This window comes from Apostichopus japonicus, chromosome 8 (genome assembly GCF_037975245.1).
Source record: "Apostichopus japonicus isolate 1M-3 chromosome 8, ASM3797524v1, whole genome shotgun sequence".
NCBI lineage: Eukaryota > Metazoa > Echinodermata > Holothuroidea > Aspidochirotida > Stichopodidae > Apostichopus > Apostichopus japonicus.
In genome coordinates this window covers 12,996,311-13,012,128 of record NC_092568.1, presented here as the reverse complement: position 1 = coordinate 13,012,128, position 15,818 = coordinate 12,996,311, and the positions used below count along the sequence as shown (strand labels likewise).

Below are 15,818 nucleotides of genomic sequence, written 5' to 3'. Positions count from 1 at the left end.
AGACATCTATGACAGCACCCAAGTATTTTAATTAGAGCATTCCACAAGCATTACAATCCTGTCAAACCCAATTCTAAATGACAACTGTATTAAAGAGGTAATTTAAGCCAGCTTCATTGTCTAAAGTCCAATGGTTTCTTTTAGAGTTAATTTTAACGACCAAAGCATGTTGTTTGCTCCCTGTGATATTGAGGTTAAACGGTTACAACTGAACTGTCTTTATGATTAATTGTCATCCCCTTCATGTACAATCTCTGTATATGTGCTCATCATATCGCACACTCAATTATACTTACATGAAAGGGTTTGGCAGCATTGCCAACAAACAAATGTCTTGATTTTCTTCACTTGTAATGGAAGATGTGTCAGAGATTCTGAGTGTTAGGAAATCCATGAGGACAAATCTTGCTCTGCTTCAATGATTAAACGTTTAGGTAAAAATTGGCTGTATGGTTTAACTAAGGATCCAATGAGTTATCAATTATGAAAAACCGATGTGAGGGTTGTAATTGATAATATGTAGCACTGAAAGTTCAATAAACTATGACAATGTAACATGGAAATGTTCCAAGGTTGTCAATTTAACATGGAAAGTTCAATTACCTTAATTTACCTCTATCCAGTGTATTGTCTTTAGAAGAATGAACATATCACCACCTAAAGCTTCTGAGGCCTACCATACATACACCTGGGTAAAACTAAAATAAATTTGTCTCATTTCTTTAAATAGTTCCGTATACTTCCTCATGCCTGAATTTATAAAAATAATACATATTGCATTTTTATGCAATTGTTTATGCTTCCATTAAAGGATGGACTTTTAGTTTCTTGAAAATTTCAAAGTAATAATTTCCAAGAGTAGAACGTGAAAACCATGTAACTGCATATTGATTTCTGACTAAATGTAGATCTACTGGTTTGAATTGGTCATTCACTATATATCTATATCATATATATACTGAATCTCCAACAACTTAGCAATGCTAACTGATAAGAAGCAACCAGAAAGTAAAGGTATATTCTTTGTCAGACAATATTCCCCAAGATCTGACATATAGTAACCTACTGGTACCTAGACATTTCTTACCAGTGCCCCAATCTGTCTGGACTCACAACCAAGGGTTATTTTTCATCTAGATAAATCCATCAGACCTGACAGGGGCCATATCAATATTATCAAATATTTTTGGAGTATCGGGTAAATACAAGTGACAAGGAGATCATACACCCAGTAAACTGTTACAATGGTGGCAATCAGTTTCATGTGACTGTGGAATATCATTCAGTAGACTATAAATTAAAAGCATGGTGCTAGTAGGAGCTAGGTTAGAGGTAACTACAGCATTATAATACAAATCTTGTGTGTCTCGATCAACCACTGTACAGCGTACCAAAAGCCACTTCACAGGACGGGGGTGGGGGTGGAGAGAAAGGGATGGGGAATTAGTGTTAAGTACTCACAAACTGTCTAGTAACAACATGAATATTTCTACCAGCAGCTTTGTGAATGACTTAGAACTTCAAAAAAGCAATCATGATTAGTTGGAGCAAACTTCTAATATGGAAATAAATGTGCTTCACAGTTGTCACATACCCAAATAATGGGGGGAAGGGGGTGGAACAGAGAGTAAGAGTACTACTAGAAATGTACAGCAACTGAAGCTTAGTCAAGTTACAGTATATGAGTCCTTCATAAGCATTGGCAGCAAGATACAAACCACCACTATCCATTGACTCGATCACTAAATCTGGTAACATTCATTGGAAGTAACAATCAAAGCATTATAAATAACAAAGTAAGCACAGATGTACTCTTAAGAACAAATGTTGAGTGCAGTACTTGCAGCATTCCAATACTTCCATTGTTTAAGTGCTGCACCATGGTAACTCCTGTGTAGCGTGTACATGGATCCACTAAGTGAGGTGTACACTCATTTTACACATGACTATCACATGATATTTAACCATTACTAAGTAATAATAGTGACAATGTTAATAAGTTATTATATCATACTTATAGACCTGGCACCTGAAAGTAAACATACAACACAGTTCAACATTAGGTCAGCTTGTTAACATATAATTACTAAAATACAAATTTGGTCAATGGACATGAAAGGAATACTTACCGTGTGGGAATTTGGTTGAAAGTATAAATCCATTTATGCTTGTAAATACTGTATACTTTTGTTTAAAATCAGATCATATGGAAAACTTAGTAGAATCCAATTTTACACACTCAGTGTATCATTTCCAGATGAAAAGTATTCTTGCAAAAATTAGTCCAACTCGTGTAGGTACAGTCCATGATAGAGTTATGTATGGTCACTGCAGATTTCTGGTAAGCTGTACTTTCTGTGATACAATCGGTACCACGCAATCAATGGTAATAGTCAGGTTTATCAACAACAACAACAACAAATGTCAGAAATGATAATTCTAACAATACTCCTGACTATACACACCACACCACAGGAAATCAAGCTAGAACCACTTCAACAAGCATGATACAACAACACAGACAATCTCAATGAGCTGTCGTCTGTTGATATCTGCCCATACTCCTCCACAGAGTGTGTTCACTCTGATTGTGGGCTGTTCCATTCATAGTTCTTTCAAAAATAAATGCAGCGATTACATGTGGAGTGAGTAAACACGCAAGTCTCCTGAAATGTGTGAAAGACTCAATGCTTCAAGTACTTTCCACAGAAAACAAAGTCAACTAGGCACCGAAATGAAAGACCATTTGGAGAAAATTAACCTTGTACAGTGATTAAAACTGTTGCCTGTCCAGTTTACTCAAACAAAAGGGTCACCACAAATCCTTCCCGCGGTATTCTAAACAAGTACTACAGCTGTTATCTGGCGGGCTTGCACACAGAGGAAATTCATTCACACAGTACGCGACGACCCAAACCACACACAATCTCTCTTCATTCATAGCAACATCAGATTTGCTACAAAATGGAACAGTCCATTGGTAACTTGATCAACTGTGACTGTGATTGGATTGAAAGTTAGGATGGCTCGTGAATATTGATGAGCCATCATCTCTGCCCTGCCGCCACTGGCAATGTTTTCATGGTCGGTTGCAAGTTGTAGATCATGTAGTGTACACATGGGACTATTGGAGAGCAATTAAATGGTAATTCTGCCTAATTTTACATGCCATTCAATACAAATATTCAGTTGAGGATGAATATGGCTCATAAATCATGGATAAAAAGTGAAAAACTAGGACACAAAATTGGGTGAATTTTGAGTTCTATATCTGTCCAAGTACTTGCAATTACCATAAGTAATGGAGGAAAACAATATACCACTACATACTCATCGACACTGTAACGAAGCAGAGGTGTGTGAATCATTTATAACATAACTGCTTTTTTGTTGGCATTAATCACAAGAGTATGACCTTGAATATGATGGCTGTTCATCAAAAAATTTCCATTTTCCATGTTGATGGCCTAGATTGGGGGGGGGGGAGGAGGGGAATTAAAGAAAGGACTGATGATACAATCTTAAGTTGCCTCTTAGAATTTGAGTTAGAATTAGGAGTGCAAGGAATTGAGAAACATCTCACTAGTAGGAGAGGCTAAAGAGAAGGACTGCTTATCTAATTTGGGATTTTTATTGGAGACTCAAACATATAGCTATATTCATGTGAAACCTGTCAAACTGACTAACTCTGAACCATGAAACTGTAAAAGGATAGGAGATGGAAGGATAAAGGAATTCCACCAATCTAATAGCCTGTTTCTGGTACATACATGCATTAGTTCTGTTCTATTCTTTAACAAATTTGATGATTTTGGTGGACTTACCTTTATAGTTCTGATCAAGGTGAATAAATTTAAGTGTCTATGACTTGAAGCAAAAAATGCAAAAATTAATCTTTGCTCCTACATAGGGTAATATATATCTAAACAGAAAAAGAAATTATTTTTATATCTGACGTCAATGTTTTAGACCATTCTTTGTCCAGTGAGTGTAATAAGAAACCAAAGAATATAAAAATTAACCTGAAAAGAGAAAGATTAGGCCAGCCTTCAGGACTTTATGCAGTTTTGGTTGTTTATCACAAACACTGCTATTCTGTCCTGTCTATCAAATACCCTTTGTTTAGTTTGACTCTAGCCATAGTCAACAAAGGTTTTTGGTATTGAAATCTGTGCAAACATTGACAAAAAGTAAAGAAACACCTCCTCCCTTGGAATACCCTTTGTTTTATTCAAGAATTATTTAAAATTATGTGCTGCTGTTAGGCTACCTATTGAACATTGACAAAAAAAAATGGGAGCAGAAAAAATCTAAAATCCCAAGAGAAAATCCGTAAGATGCCAAGCTGTCCATCAAAACATCATTGTTTAATTTTGAGTTTAGCTGACTGTCAAAAAGAGTAAACAAACTTCCTTTTTCGAGCAAATCAGCACTCCCATAGTTAGTTCAATCAAACAGCTACCTACATCTTTGAGACAAATACGTTTAAGTGGTTCCTGAAGATAGGCAGGCCATCATTTATGGTGAGATGTAAAACAGGGCAGACTCCCTAAAACAGATGGGCAATGAACCTCATTTCCTACCCTACAGCTTTCTATCTTTTGCTGAACCTAAATGAATCACACTTTATCTAATATTTTACAAGCCTTTTAGATTTTTCTGTAGTTCAGGCTTCATCTGCTACATTGCTACCACAGTGCCAAACTCTCAGATATATAATATTTAAGAGCTGCTGCATTTTGAGTTGGGTTGCAATTTCTCCAATATTCTGACCTGGAGGCAATATTATATTTGCATTTTTATACCTAAATGGATTATAACAAAAAAAAAATACAAAATGTGGAAGTATGTTACTAACAGATTAACACAAAATAGGAATTAATGTACTAACAAGATGATCTTTAATGTGAAGTATTGCCACTAATGGACTAATCACATAATTGGAGGTAAAGGCCAAATGTTTGGTAAACAGTATATTTATTTGCATTATTATATTTTTATATATTTTTATTATATATTCTTGTCTTGATTGTGTGATTATTTACTAAGCAATACTACCACAAGGTAGTATACAAAGCTAGGTGTTGGTTAGTTTGTGTGTAAGATTGAATGCATCATAATGAGGCATTAAGAGCAAGCAGTACTGTAGAAAGTTTAAAGCAATCATGAGCCTATGTCACTGTACAGTGTCCATCAAATGTCTCAGTTCTGTAGAACTGTAGAACTGGATTTAAAGGACAAATGAGCCTACTGTCACATCAAACGTCTCAATTTAGACTGCTACATGTCCATCCAAATGACTGAGTGTTTTCCTCATCCATAACAACTGTTCCCTTTTAGGGTCTGTGTATTCTGTCTGTTTGCTCTGTAGATCTAGGCTATGCACATCAAATTTACCCTCAAAAATGGCAGTGTGATTAGTTTTGCTTGAGCAGATATTACATTTTGATAGGAAGCTAATGGTAATGTTTCCTGTGCATATCTTAATGACAAGGCGAATGCTACTACTGAGAGTAAAGACAGAAGGGAAGTTTTCCTACTGCTTATTAAAGTCTGATCAAAGTTGGCATCAAAAACAGTGTTCTATTTGCAAAGTTAAGTGGCCCAAAGATTCCTGTCCTTAAAGGAGTTGTCTGGTGGAAGATTTGATACATTGTCCTCATATTTCTTATTTTTGCTCTTTCTAACCATGTGCAAATTGTCCCGATTTGACGTTTTCTTCTTGTAGAAATCTAGTTTTCAAATTCACCAGTTTTTCACCAAAAGCACTGTTTGTTCGAACGTATCAATTTGGTGAATGGTGTAATGCAGGCAAATAGGCAAAACGAGCGAATTGGAAGATAGCAATCTGCATTTGCCCAGATGATGTCACGTTCACAACTGTTCAAATATATTTGAAATCTTAAATATCTTAAATGATTCAAAAATTGTTTCTCTGTCAAACGCAATAATAGCATTCTCATATTTTGAAAACATGTTGGAACATCGTTTATTGTCTTTAAAGGTAACTTCTAATGGCTACCAGACAATTCTTTTAAAAGCCTTACGATTCATTGGAATAACTAGTTGGGAGAATTTCTGAGAAAATTAATAAATCTTCCATAGTTTTTGTAATCATTGCAAAATGACTATAGAAATTTCAGATGTAGGACACAAACGGTTAATTTAATCACCAGAAAAAAATGTTCACTGAACTACCCATGACAATTATTACCACACTATGTATTGGTAACATGAGGCACCTTAACATTCAGAAGCTTCACCAATCAAGCTGGTTCTTTCTTGCTGTGCCAACAAGGGCACAATTCTTGGTTCTTTGGTTTTCAAGTCAAAAATCCAAGATAAGTCTCAACACAGGCAACAGAAATCGTTTCCACAGGGTCAAATAAGGACGTTTATTTCAGAAGTAATTATCATAACCTAGAAAATATTTTGCTTAACCCTGTTGCAAAAAGTCAATGTTTTCACCTACCTCAAACATTTTCAATAGCCCACATATCCAAGTCAATTTATGATTTGTGCCCAACTTTAGGAGTTCAAGTCTTCCAAATTTGCAAAGTCAATTGATTTAACAATTGAAGAGCTCTTTTAATTTGTGCTTTGCATACAATTCTCCCAGATTCAAGGGTGATGTGTCCTAATTGGTCCAAGCCTTCCAAGGGTATTTCAAACAGGCAGTTGTCAAATAGGACAAAGACCTAATTTTTTTTATTAAATGAACTATAAACTGTACATGCCTGTTATCAGATCACAACTCTTCAAAGCCTTGGAGTTGCCATGCCAACATCTTGCAATCCCTTTCATGTTTTGAATATTTTAGTTTTTCAATGGAAGGGTCTTATTTCCAAATGTCAACATGAGAGTTCTTTTGACATCTGCCCATCAGAATGATGGATGAATTACTAACAGTTCTGGTTTCCAGAGATTGTGATACCCTGGAGAGATAACCACCACACAGGTGTTATAATTCTAAACTTTATCTGTTACCTCAATCTTCAGGCAGGGCTCTCTTCCTGACCACTCAGAAATGCAAAAAGATAAATATGTATCCAAAGAACTTTTGGGTTCTGTTTCAATTTAAAGACACCCCCTACAATCTCAAAATCATCTTATAGTCTACAGTATATAAAAGAGAATAAGTTCCCTCTACACATCATTCATTAACAGTTTAATTGATTGAATTGTGCTCAGCAATGTTATATAGTCCTATCGCAAAAATGCCAAAATAAAACCTCAGCCTAGAAAAGAAGAAGTTAACATCTGTGATCTTGGTAACCCCTTTAAAGTAAGTTTAAGGACAGACAAGACTGAACGATAACACGCTCTAATGTTTACCCCTCGATTGCACCTTAAGATACATAAAATTCTGAATTACCTAGGTAGATTCATAAAGATAATGGAACTGCGATATTTTGCTCGCCATCTGACACAATCTTTGCTCTATTTTTTGAAGGATACAGAGAGGTATCAGATATGAAAGATGAGAAAGAGAGAGCTCTCTCCATTCTCTGGCCTCTTCTCATCAATTCTTAAAATCTGATAGGAGGCCGCTGCCACATTGCTGATTCATCTGCAAACTTCATGTCAAAAGTAATGACAAAACATACAAAAATATTGCGCCTATGTGGTTCCCAAGCATACAGGGCAAAATATCTGATGTAAATCAGCTACTACACAGAGTTGAATTCACTATTGAGAGGTCAAAACAAAACTGACACCAGAGGAATTTTACCCATGCTTGACCCTAGCTAGAGTAGCAGTATTTACCCACCAAGCTATTTAGAGTGATTTAAATAACAATGCAGCTTAAGCTTCTGAAAAAGGATAGGGAATCATCAGTATGGTATCTCATTGCATACAATAACTGTTTTAATGATCTGACAGAGTCCATTGTACTTTTGAACACCTAGCTCAAAACAAGTTCAGCCTTGGCCTGCAACATTTGTGCAACAGATGTGCCAAGGCAAAACCCTAGTACCATTATTTGCATAAGAATCTAGGTAAACATTGTGTACACTAATATAACCATTATGAATTTATCAAACCCAGTTAATTTTCGCAAAATAGAATGGTTAGAGAGTAGGGAATAGATTGATCATTACAATGAAATGTATTAATACATTATTATGGCTATCATTAATATCTGACCAGCAGAAGCAAATGATTTTAAACTGTTGGAAATTTCTCTTGGCTGTTTGAAAAGGAAAGTTGATCAGATGAGGGGGGAAAAAGGATATTGTTATTAAAAACAACCTTCATTAAAAAATATGCACTTAACTTAGAGACTTTGTTTCATGTTCAATTGGGGCAAGAACAAGACCAACAAATGGTTACAATATTTGTATTCATAATTAGTTGCCGCGGAGACAAAAAGTTGATAATACAGTCTTCATTTAACTTTGACAATATCATGCCTTGCTTCACTGTATAGTATAGTCCCCCTTTAAACTGTGTTTGCTGGTGGCAAAAACTGTTTCCAGATACAGATGAGGGGGTATCAAATAACAGACATAAATCTATCAATCCAGAAAAACACCTTGAAATGAGGGAAAGAAATTGACTGAAAGGTTTAGAGCAAGGTAACCATTACATTTGTCCTTCTAGTTTATTTATGATCATCACTGCTTCATTTTGAAGGAGTTTTCCATCTTAAAACAGTCATCAGTATTATTACCCACAAAATGTTAGAGAGACCAAAAATAGTCACCATTGATCAAGATTGTACAGATGAACTTTCTGCCACAGTCAGAAGAACTTTTAGTAATCTGAGTATAAATAGTTGCATTTGTCCCTCCTCAATATCTAGCCATAGAAACTTTTAGTAAAGGACTTTTAGAAACACTTAAAAGAGTTTCAGCATGCTGACATTTGTGTCAAAAGATGAGGTATAAAACGCTTAGATGACATTCTGAGTCGGTGAGATTCAAATCCCTTTTTTTATAACTCTGGGCACAATTTCATTGGTCAGTCAGAGTTGGAATTGCCTTATGGAAGGTTTGGGAAATGTGGGTGTTCATCTAAACAGAGATCAGAAACATCTGTACTGGTCCACGAAGTGCCAAGATGATGTAGAGAAAAGACACCTCTTTCACCTTTTCCTCATGTTCAAGTCCTAGTAGAAACTTTACTCTAAGAGTTCAATTTAATCACATATGTGGCATTAATTGAGATTCCTATGTTAAAAGTGCTTAAAAGAGAATAGTTTTGGACTCAAATTTTAATAGCTAAAAGTTATTTTCATCAAGGTTCCGTCTTCCCTAGTTATTCTCAGATAGTGGCAAAACCGATGACCGGTAGCAAGGCAATCAAAGTTGACTAAACACACAAAGATAAAGCAAGCACAAAGTCTCATTGTTATTCTTTGAATCAAAACATTGGATGTGTTTCTCTCACAGTCTTCACAGTAATGTTACCCATTCTGCTCATTGGAAACACTGCATTTAATACAGACACCACCTATTTGTATGTTGTGCAGTACAAGATTATTTCGGGTGCCGGAAGAAAATTAACAACTTGAAATTTCATTTTGCCTAACAAATATGTATGTGACTTTCACCAGAAACAGCATTATCAGACACTTCACTAAACCAGACCATAAGTCTGAACAACTATTTGAACGTTAATACGGAGTATTAAAAATTTGATTATTTTCATGTTTGCTATCAGCAGCCAACAGCAATAACATAGCTGCACTTTTTATTGTTCACAAAGCCCAAGCAAGTCACTGTGCTGTTAAATGTTACACAGCGCCCCCTATTTTCGTAAACCACTCATAAGAATGAAAATAGCAACTCCCTTTCCCTTGGTTTGGAAGTAGAAAATAGCAACTCCCTTTCCCTTGGTTTGGAAGTAGCTTGCAATTTTCTAAATGTACTTAATGAACTTGTAGATACCAAACTACCAGCTAGTAAATAAGTACTGCAATTTGCATACAATCTGTAGGAATACCAGTAAAGTTATATATAAACAGGAAGTTCAAAACAAGAACATCTCTTCCAGAGTTTCCAATAGTGGGATGGTTCCAAAGAGGTGGTGATGAGTGGAGTTTTCAAAACTTGTTTTCAAGTTTTCAAAAACAGTTTTCAAACCTTCAGATTTTAGGAACCCAGAAGATTTGAGTACTAAAAGGCATAAAAGGAATAACTTAGCCCACTCTCTGCTTAGACAACATAGACACATGACAAAACTCAAAACGAATCCCTCACGAAGCAACCAAACATGACACGGTGACCTTTCAATACATAAACTGCCTTGGGAAATTTGAATGGTTATTTCAATCACACTTTTTTCTATTTTTTTTTATGTTATTTAATTTTTTTCCAAGTTAACAAACACCTATAGATGATAAAAGCAGAAGAAGTAACACCATCTGATAATGCTGATGAGACAGCCTACCAACAAAATAGCAACAAACTATTGAAAACAAATACTATGTAGCTCTTAACACCATGATGGTAAACTGGATAGGAAAAAAGAACTCAACTTCTGTTCTCTAAACCTCATTCAGACCCAAAATAACAACAGTTGCTCTCTTACTGGTAGCAAGTTTTGTCTGTTTCAGTTTTGGAAAACCCAGTATCAATTAATGACCCCGAAAAGCCACAGACAACAGACCCTGTTGATTACCTTCCAGTATGACTCACTCACAATGATGTTACTTCTAACCACAAGACCCCTTTACTTTTTTACTACACCACAGTAGTATTTCTCACTTGGTTATCATTTAATATCCTGTTTTATGGACATCCTCTGATTCAATTGACAGATGTACCATGTTTAATTGTTTATTAAAGCAGCTGTGTGTGCTCACAACTAAAACATGTCATTCTAATGCTACAAATATGCACACAAACACACAGGATACATGCTAGCTTGAAGAAGGGTCACATTGTTAGCCTGTTGCAATGTTTATATTATATATTTGGTTTGATTCCAAATTTCAAGACTGGCTGATTACAGAATCAGGGCAAATCAATTTTTTTTTACAATGATAGTAACTTTTAAAGGTTAATGATAATCTAATGTAACATATTAAATGAGAGGGGAACACTGAACTAATTATTTCTAAGTACTGTAAATGCATATAACAATACGATTGTGTTAGTATAGTGACCAAGTAACAAGCAGGTGCTTTAAGCTTCCTTCCTTAAGCTTTAAGCTAAACCTTCCAAGAGAAGCCAGTGAAATGAATGCCAGTATCTCTTTCAAACTTGACCTCTAAGACTGGGATACAAAAGCCAGGCTAATAAATGTCCTAGTTCCCTTTCAAGTAAAACCAGGGCACCCTAATTCAGGGTTATTAACAACAGCCCAAATAACAATGTAGGCCTATAGTGAGTGTCACCAACCTATTTCTAATCTCCACTATGACAAGGCCAATTTTCAAAAGGCTGTCAACCTTTAGCTCCTCTCTCCAGGAAAATGCAACATGAGAACATAATGAAAACTTTGTCTTCCATTTTAGAACAAGAGCAGAATGAAAGACAAATGAAATTATAGAGATTTAATAATGCCCCATTGTCATTGAGTGAATAGGTCACAATTCATGCAGTTTACATATTGTATAGATATGTCAGCTTCCTGTTCTTTGTGATATCGGTATAGACTTACCTAATGCATACTTTCATTCAGTCACTACAATATGCAGCTTTATATCACATTCACATGAAATATAAAGTGTATAACTTATGTTTATAAACTATACACAACATTATTATTCTCAAAAGGAAGAGGTTCATATTGTACAGTTTGAAATCCTCTCCTGCATTTTCAACTAACTTACATATTCCACACTTACAAAAACTTGTTGAATAATTCAAGGTGATATTCTCTATGAATTACAGTTAAAACGATTACAACAAAAACTGTTTTTAAATCTATCTCAGTTAGTGCTCCATTAACATTAAGAAAATCATAATTATTGTCCAATTTAATACACTAGCAGTACAACTAATGTGAACTTGGCAAATATGTGTCTCCCTGTGGAGATTGAGTCAATACTACAATTGGGCAGAATCCTGCCAGGCTAGGATTAATAGAGGGCACTATACAAATTTTACAGTGCACTCTCATTGGAGCTACCTTCCCAAGTTAACTGCTTATTCATTATTTAATGAAAATTCTGAGAGGAATTAACAGAAATTTACTTTTGGAAGTACTTCAAATGTGATATAAAATGACTGCTGACCTTTCAGTTTAAGCTACTGGACCCTGTAGACAAGTTATGTAACATAGAACAAAGAAAAGTAGAAACATGTTTGATATCAATATGGTCATTCATACCTGTTGGTGGTGCTGCTGTTGATGTTGCTGGTGTGGAGCATGTTGTTGTTGTTGTTGTTGTTGTTGGAAGAATGCACTAAATTTGGGATGGTTCCACCATCCAGGGCCTATTGTTTCCTCTAAATATTGTTGAGCCTGCATAGCAGTAGGCAACTTTGGTGGCATCCGGCCTTTTCCTGGTTTCCCTTGGCGTTGGCCACTGGGATTGTTACCACCATGGGCATGGTTTGCATAGAGGTATCTCTGTAGAGACGCAAGGTTGCTTGAGCCAATCACCCCTGAGAGTTTGCCGAGGCCAGCGGGTCCTGTGCTGCAGTGAGGGTCCTCCAGAGACTGAACCATCTCCACCGCCTCATGCTTTAGGTGAAGAAGATGGGTAGAGCACACCTGACACTGGTTATTCATCCAGGCCTCTCTCATATTATAGGGAACCTCCAATCTGTCTAACAATGCAGATGAGTCCTATCAAATAAAAGAAAACAAAGTTGTAAGAAACTGAATCATCTGTTTGCCAGGAATAAGAATAATAATGAGCATATCTGGTACGTTATCTATTTGCTTCCTCATAAACTGAGACTTCTCAACAGAAGACGATACATATTATTTATACCAAGGTTAATGGTTGCAGAGATTTTGACTCCCTTCATATTACAATTGGCAACAAAGCATAGTTGAAGCACATATTCACATCAGTTATTTTAATAATATCATTTCAAATCACAAAGGATTAAAACAAGAGTTTAATAAGGTATCAAAGCAACTCCACAGAAATAATTGAAATTACAAAATCCATCTGTCTCGTAAAACTCTTTCTTGACACTGAACTAACATAAATTGCCAAGAAAGATGGCAGCACATATATAAGGTATTAATATAATTCCTCCAAATAAGAACCACACGCAACAACAAGTGACCATTACCACTGCTGGCAAGGATGGTGGTGAAAATCACTGAGATGAATTAATGTTTTAAGTTATATAGTAGAGACTATTATACAGAATAAAATAGCCTCACACATTTAGAAAGTGGCAAGCAGAAATAAGATATCAACTTAAGGTATCAAAAAACGACACTTAAAATAAGCAATTTCTGACACCTTGCCACCATCTTGCTTTCAGTATCACTGGAGAATTGCTTGCTCAAACGCTCAACTGATGAGACGAACTTCAACCATGTCTTTGAATAGTTGTCGAGATGTGTTTCAAGTAACACTACATCCATAAGTCAAAGTTCTCGGTACGGTACTGGGTGTGAAATACACTTTTCCAGCAGCTCTCAATGTAAAGAAGTGCTGGGCTTATTTTTCGCACCATTCCCGATTTTGGACACTTCCGGTTTGTGCAGCCGTTTCTTGAAACTTAATACGTAATAAACCCGGTCTATTCGGGACGTCATTTTCCCAAGCTCTGAGTAAATAAAACCTGTTATTAATCTTTCTGGGAAATGTGATGTAGGAGAATATCTGTCTGTGCTCCTAGCTAGGAGATTGAAAGGTGAACATAGAGCTAGTGTAAGGACATGGGACAGATCTCTCTAAAAGACTTCTCTGTTACATAAGTACTAATATGTTTACTGCATACATATCAAAATATGTCTGTTATCTAATGATTCTTACTATTACTTTATAACGCTTAAGTTTCGGTCAGTGAAAAAATGGATTTGATGTAAATACATAATTTGCATTGAAATGATTTATCAGCAGTTTGCCTGTACTGCCAACTGATTTGGACTGTCCTTCATCAAAGCCAGGTATAATCTGGAAAGGGCTTCTTTAATCTATGGTTTACACTCAAACAGTCCATAAATCAGTCATTATCCAGGGAATTCTTAGACAGCTCATCCTATTGGATGAAATCACTGCTTATCTTTAACAAAGGAAGATGCAAACCAATCTCGGCCATTAACTTCTCTTTTCATAATTTGACCAGATAAAGTTATTAAACCTGACCACTAACACCATCCACTGTCTGGAAAGCTGTCTTTGTGAGTCACCAGTAGTTTTGGACAATTCAACACATTCATTAGATTAAGCTACGGAATTAACAGCATGAGCTTCTGTCATATTCATCAATTAAGGTGGTCTACGACAGATCTGACTTTCATTTTATGCTTACATGGTGATTATCAAGAAGAGTCTATGTATACCCATGGCAATGTCTGTTGTAAGAGTGTTATGGAATAAAACAAACAAACAAGATAAATACAAAGGCCATCTCAGAAAGCTGCTTTAAAAGTGAGCAATAAGTTAGAAATTGAGAGGTATTTCCTACTAAGAATGTTAAGCTTTCTTCACTATATACTCCAAATGAGATCCTTTTGGGGGGTGGGGGGTTGGAGGGGGAATGGGTGCTACACATACATATCTGCAATGACAGTTGTACATGTCCAGGATATGAATTGATACTTCCATTAATGACACACACAATAATCTCCTTAGAAGAATTAAAACATCAGTTTTAAATACCAATGCAACACATGTAAACTTGAATGGTTTAAAAAATTACATAGAGACACACCAAACAACAGTCCAGGGTCTTGCAAAAGATGAATCAAAACATTCCCAAATTGGCAATCACTTGATATTACTTGACTTTGCAACATATCTGAGTTATCATGAATGTTTGATGAGATTTCTGCTTCATGTGTGACTAAGAAAATGAACAAACCACACTTGAAGAGTGACTTTATTGACTTTTATATATTTACATTCCTGAGAAAAAGGGGTTACCTTTTAACTTCCTGTAATAAACAAGGCAGAGTTATATTTAGAAGAGAAAAGCACGGCCATCTCTCCTGATATGAAAACCAGTAAATAAAATTTAAATTTCAATTAAATATTGATATCAAACTACCTCTATCAGTTACACAAGTAAAACTGGATGTTAAACATGTAGAGTAATGCAAGAGAAACAAATGAATGGAAATGATTAATGGTAATCAATAAATCAAACTATGTACATTTGTGAAGTCCTAAATTCTCCTGGGTGGCAGGGCAAATGCAATTGGAAAGATGAAGAAGAACCAAGTGATCAGTGATGGTTTCCATCCACCACCAAATCTTGACATTCTGTCATCAATTGCATTATAGCAGGGAGAGTACAAATTATAGCTTAGTTTTGTATTAGATCATATGTTATCAATTGCATTCTAGCAGGGAGAGTACAAATTATAGCTTAGTTTTGTATTAGATCATATGTTATCAATTGCATTCTAGCTGGGAGAGTACAAATTATAGCTTAGTTTTTATATTAGGTTATATGTTATCAATTGCATTCTAGCTGGGAGAGTACAAATTATAGCTTAGTTTTGTATTAGGTTATATGTTATCAATTGCATTCTAGCTGGGAGAGTACAAATTAAAACTTAGTTTTGTATTAAGTAATTTACTTTAGCTATGTTATCAATTGCATTCATTTTAGCAGGGAGAGTACAAATAAAAGCTTAGTTTTGTATAAGGTTATTAAGTTACACTATGTTATCAATTGCATTCTAGCAGGGAGAGTACAAATTCAAGCTTTAGTTTTGTATTAGGTAAT

The 15,818-nt window shown here is 35.5% G+C and overlaps 1 protein-coding gene across 7 annotated transcripts in view; it reads right to left on the bottom strand.

Annotated features, from left to right (window-relative positions):
* Positions 1–15,818, bottom strand: part of LOC139970463 (uncharacterized) — a 168,319-nt gene that overhangs the window by 79,746 nt on the left and 72,755 nt on the right. For 6 of the 7 annotated variants that reach the window (XR_011794153.1, XM_071976196.1, XM_071976198.1 and 3 more), the window contains exon 3: positions 12,283–12,744. Coding sequence is in view for 6 of the 7 variants with exons in the window: in XM_071976196.1 (XP_071832297.1) it covers positions 12,283–12,744 (462 nt within the window). In the remaining variant the exon portion in view is untranslated. Of the gene's footprint in view, positions 1–2,129; positions 2,873–12,282; positions 12,745–15,818 lie in introns of those variants that run through there. The other variant, XM_071976200.1, reaches the window with a different exon arrangement.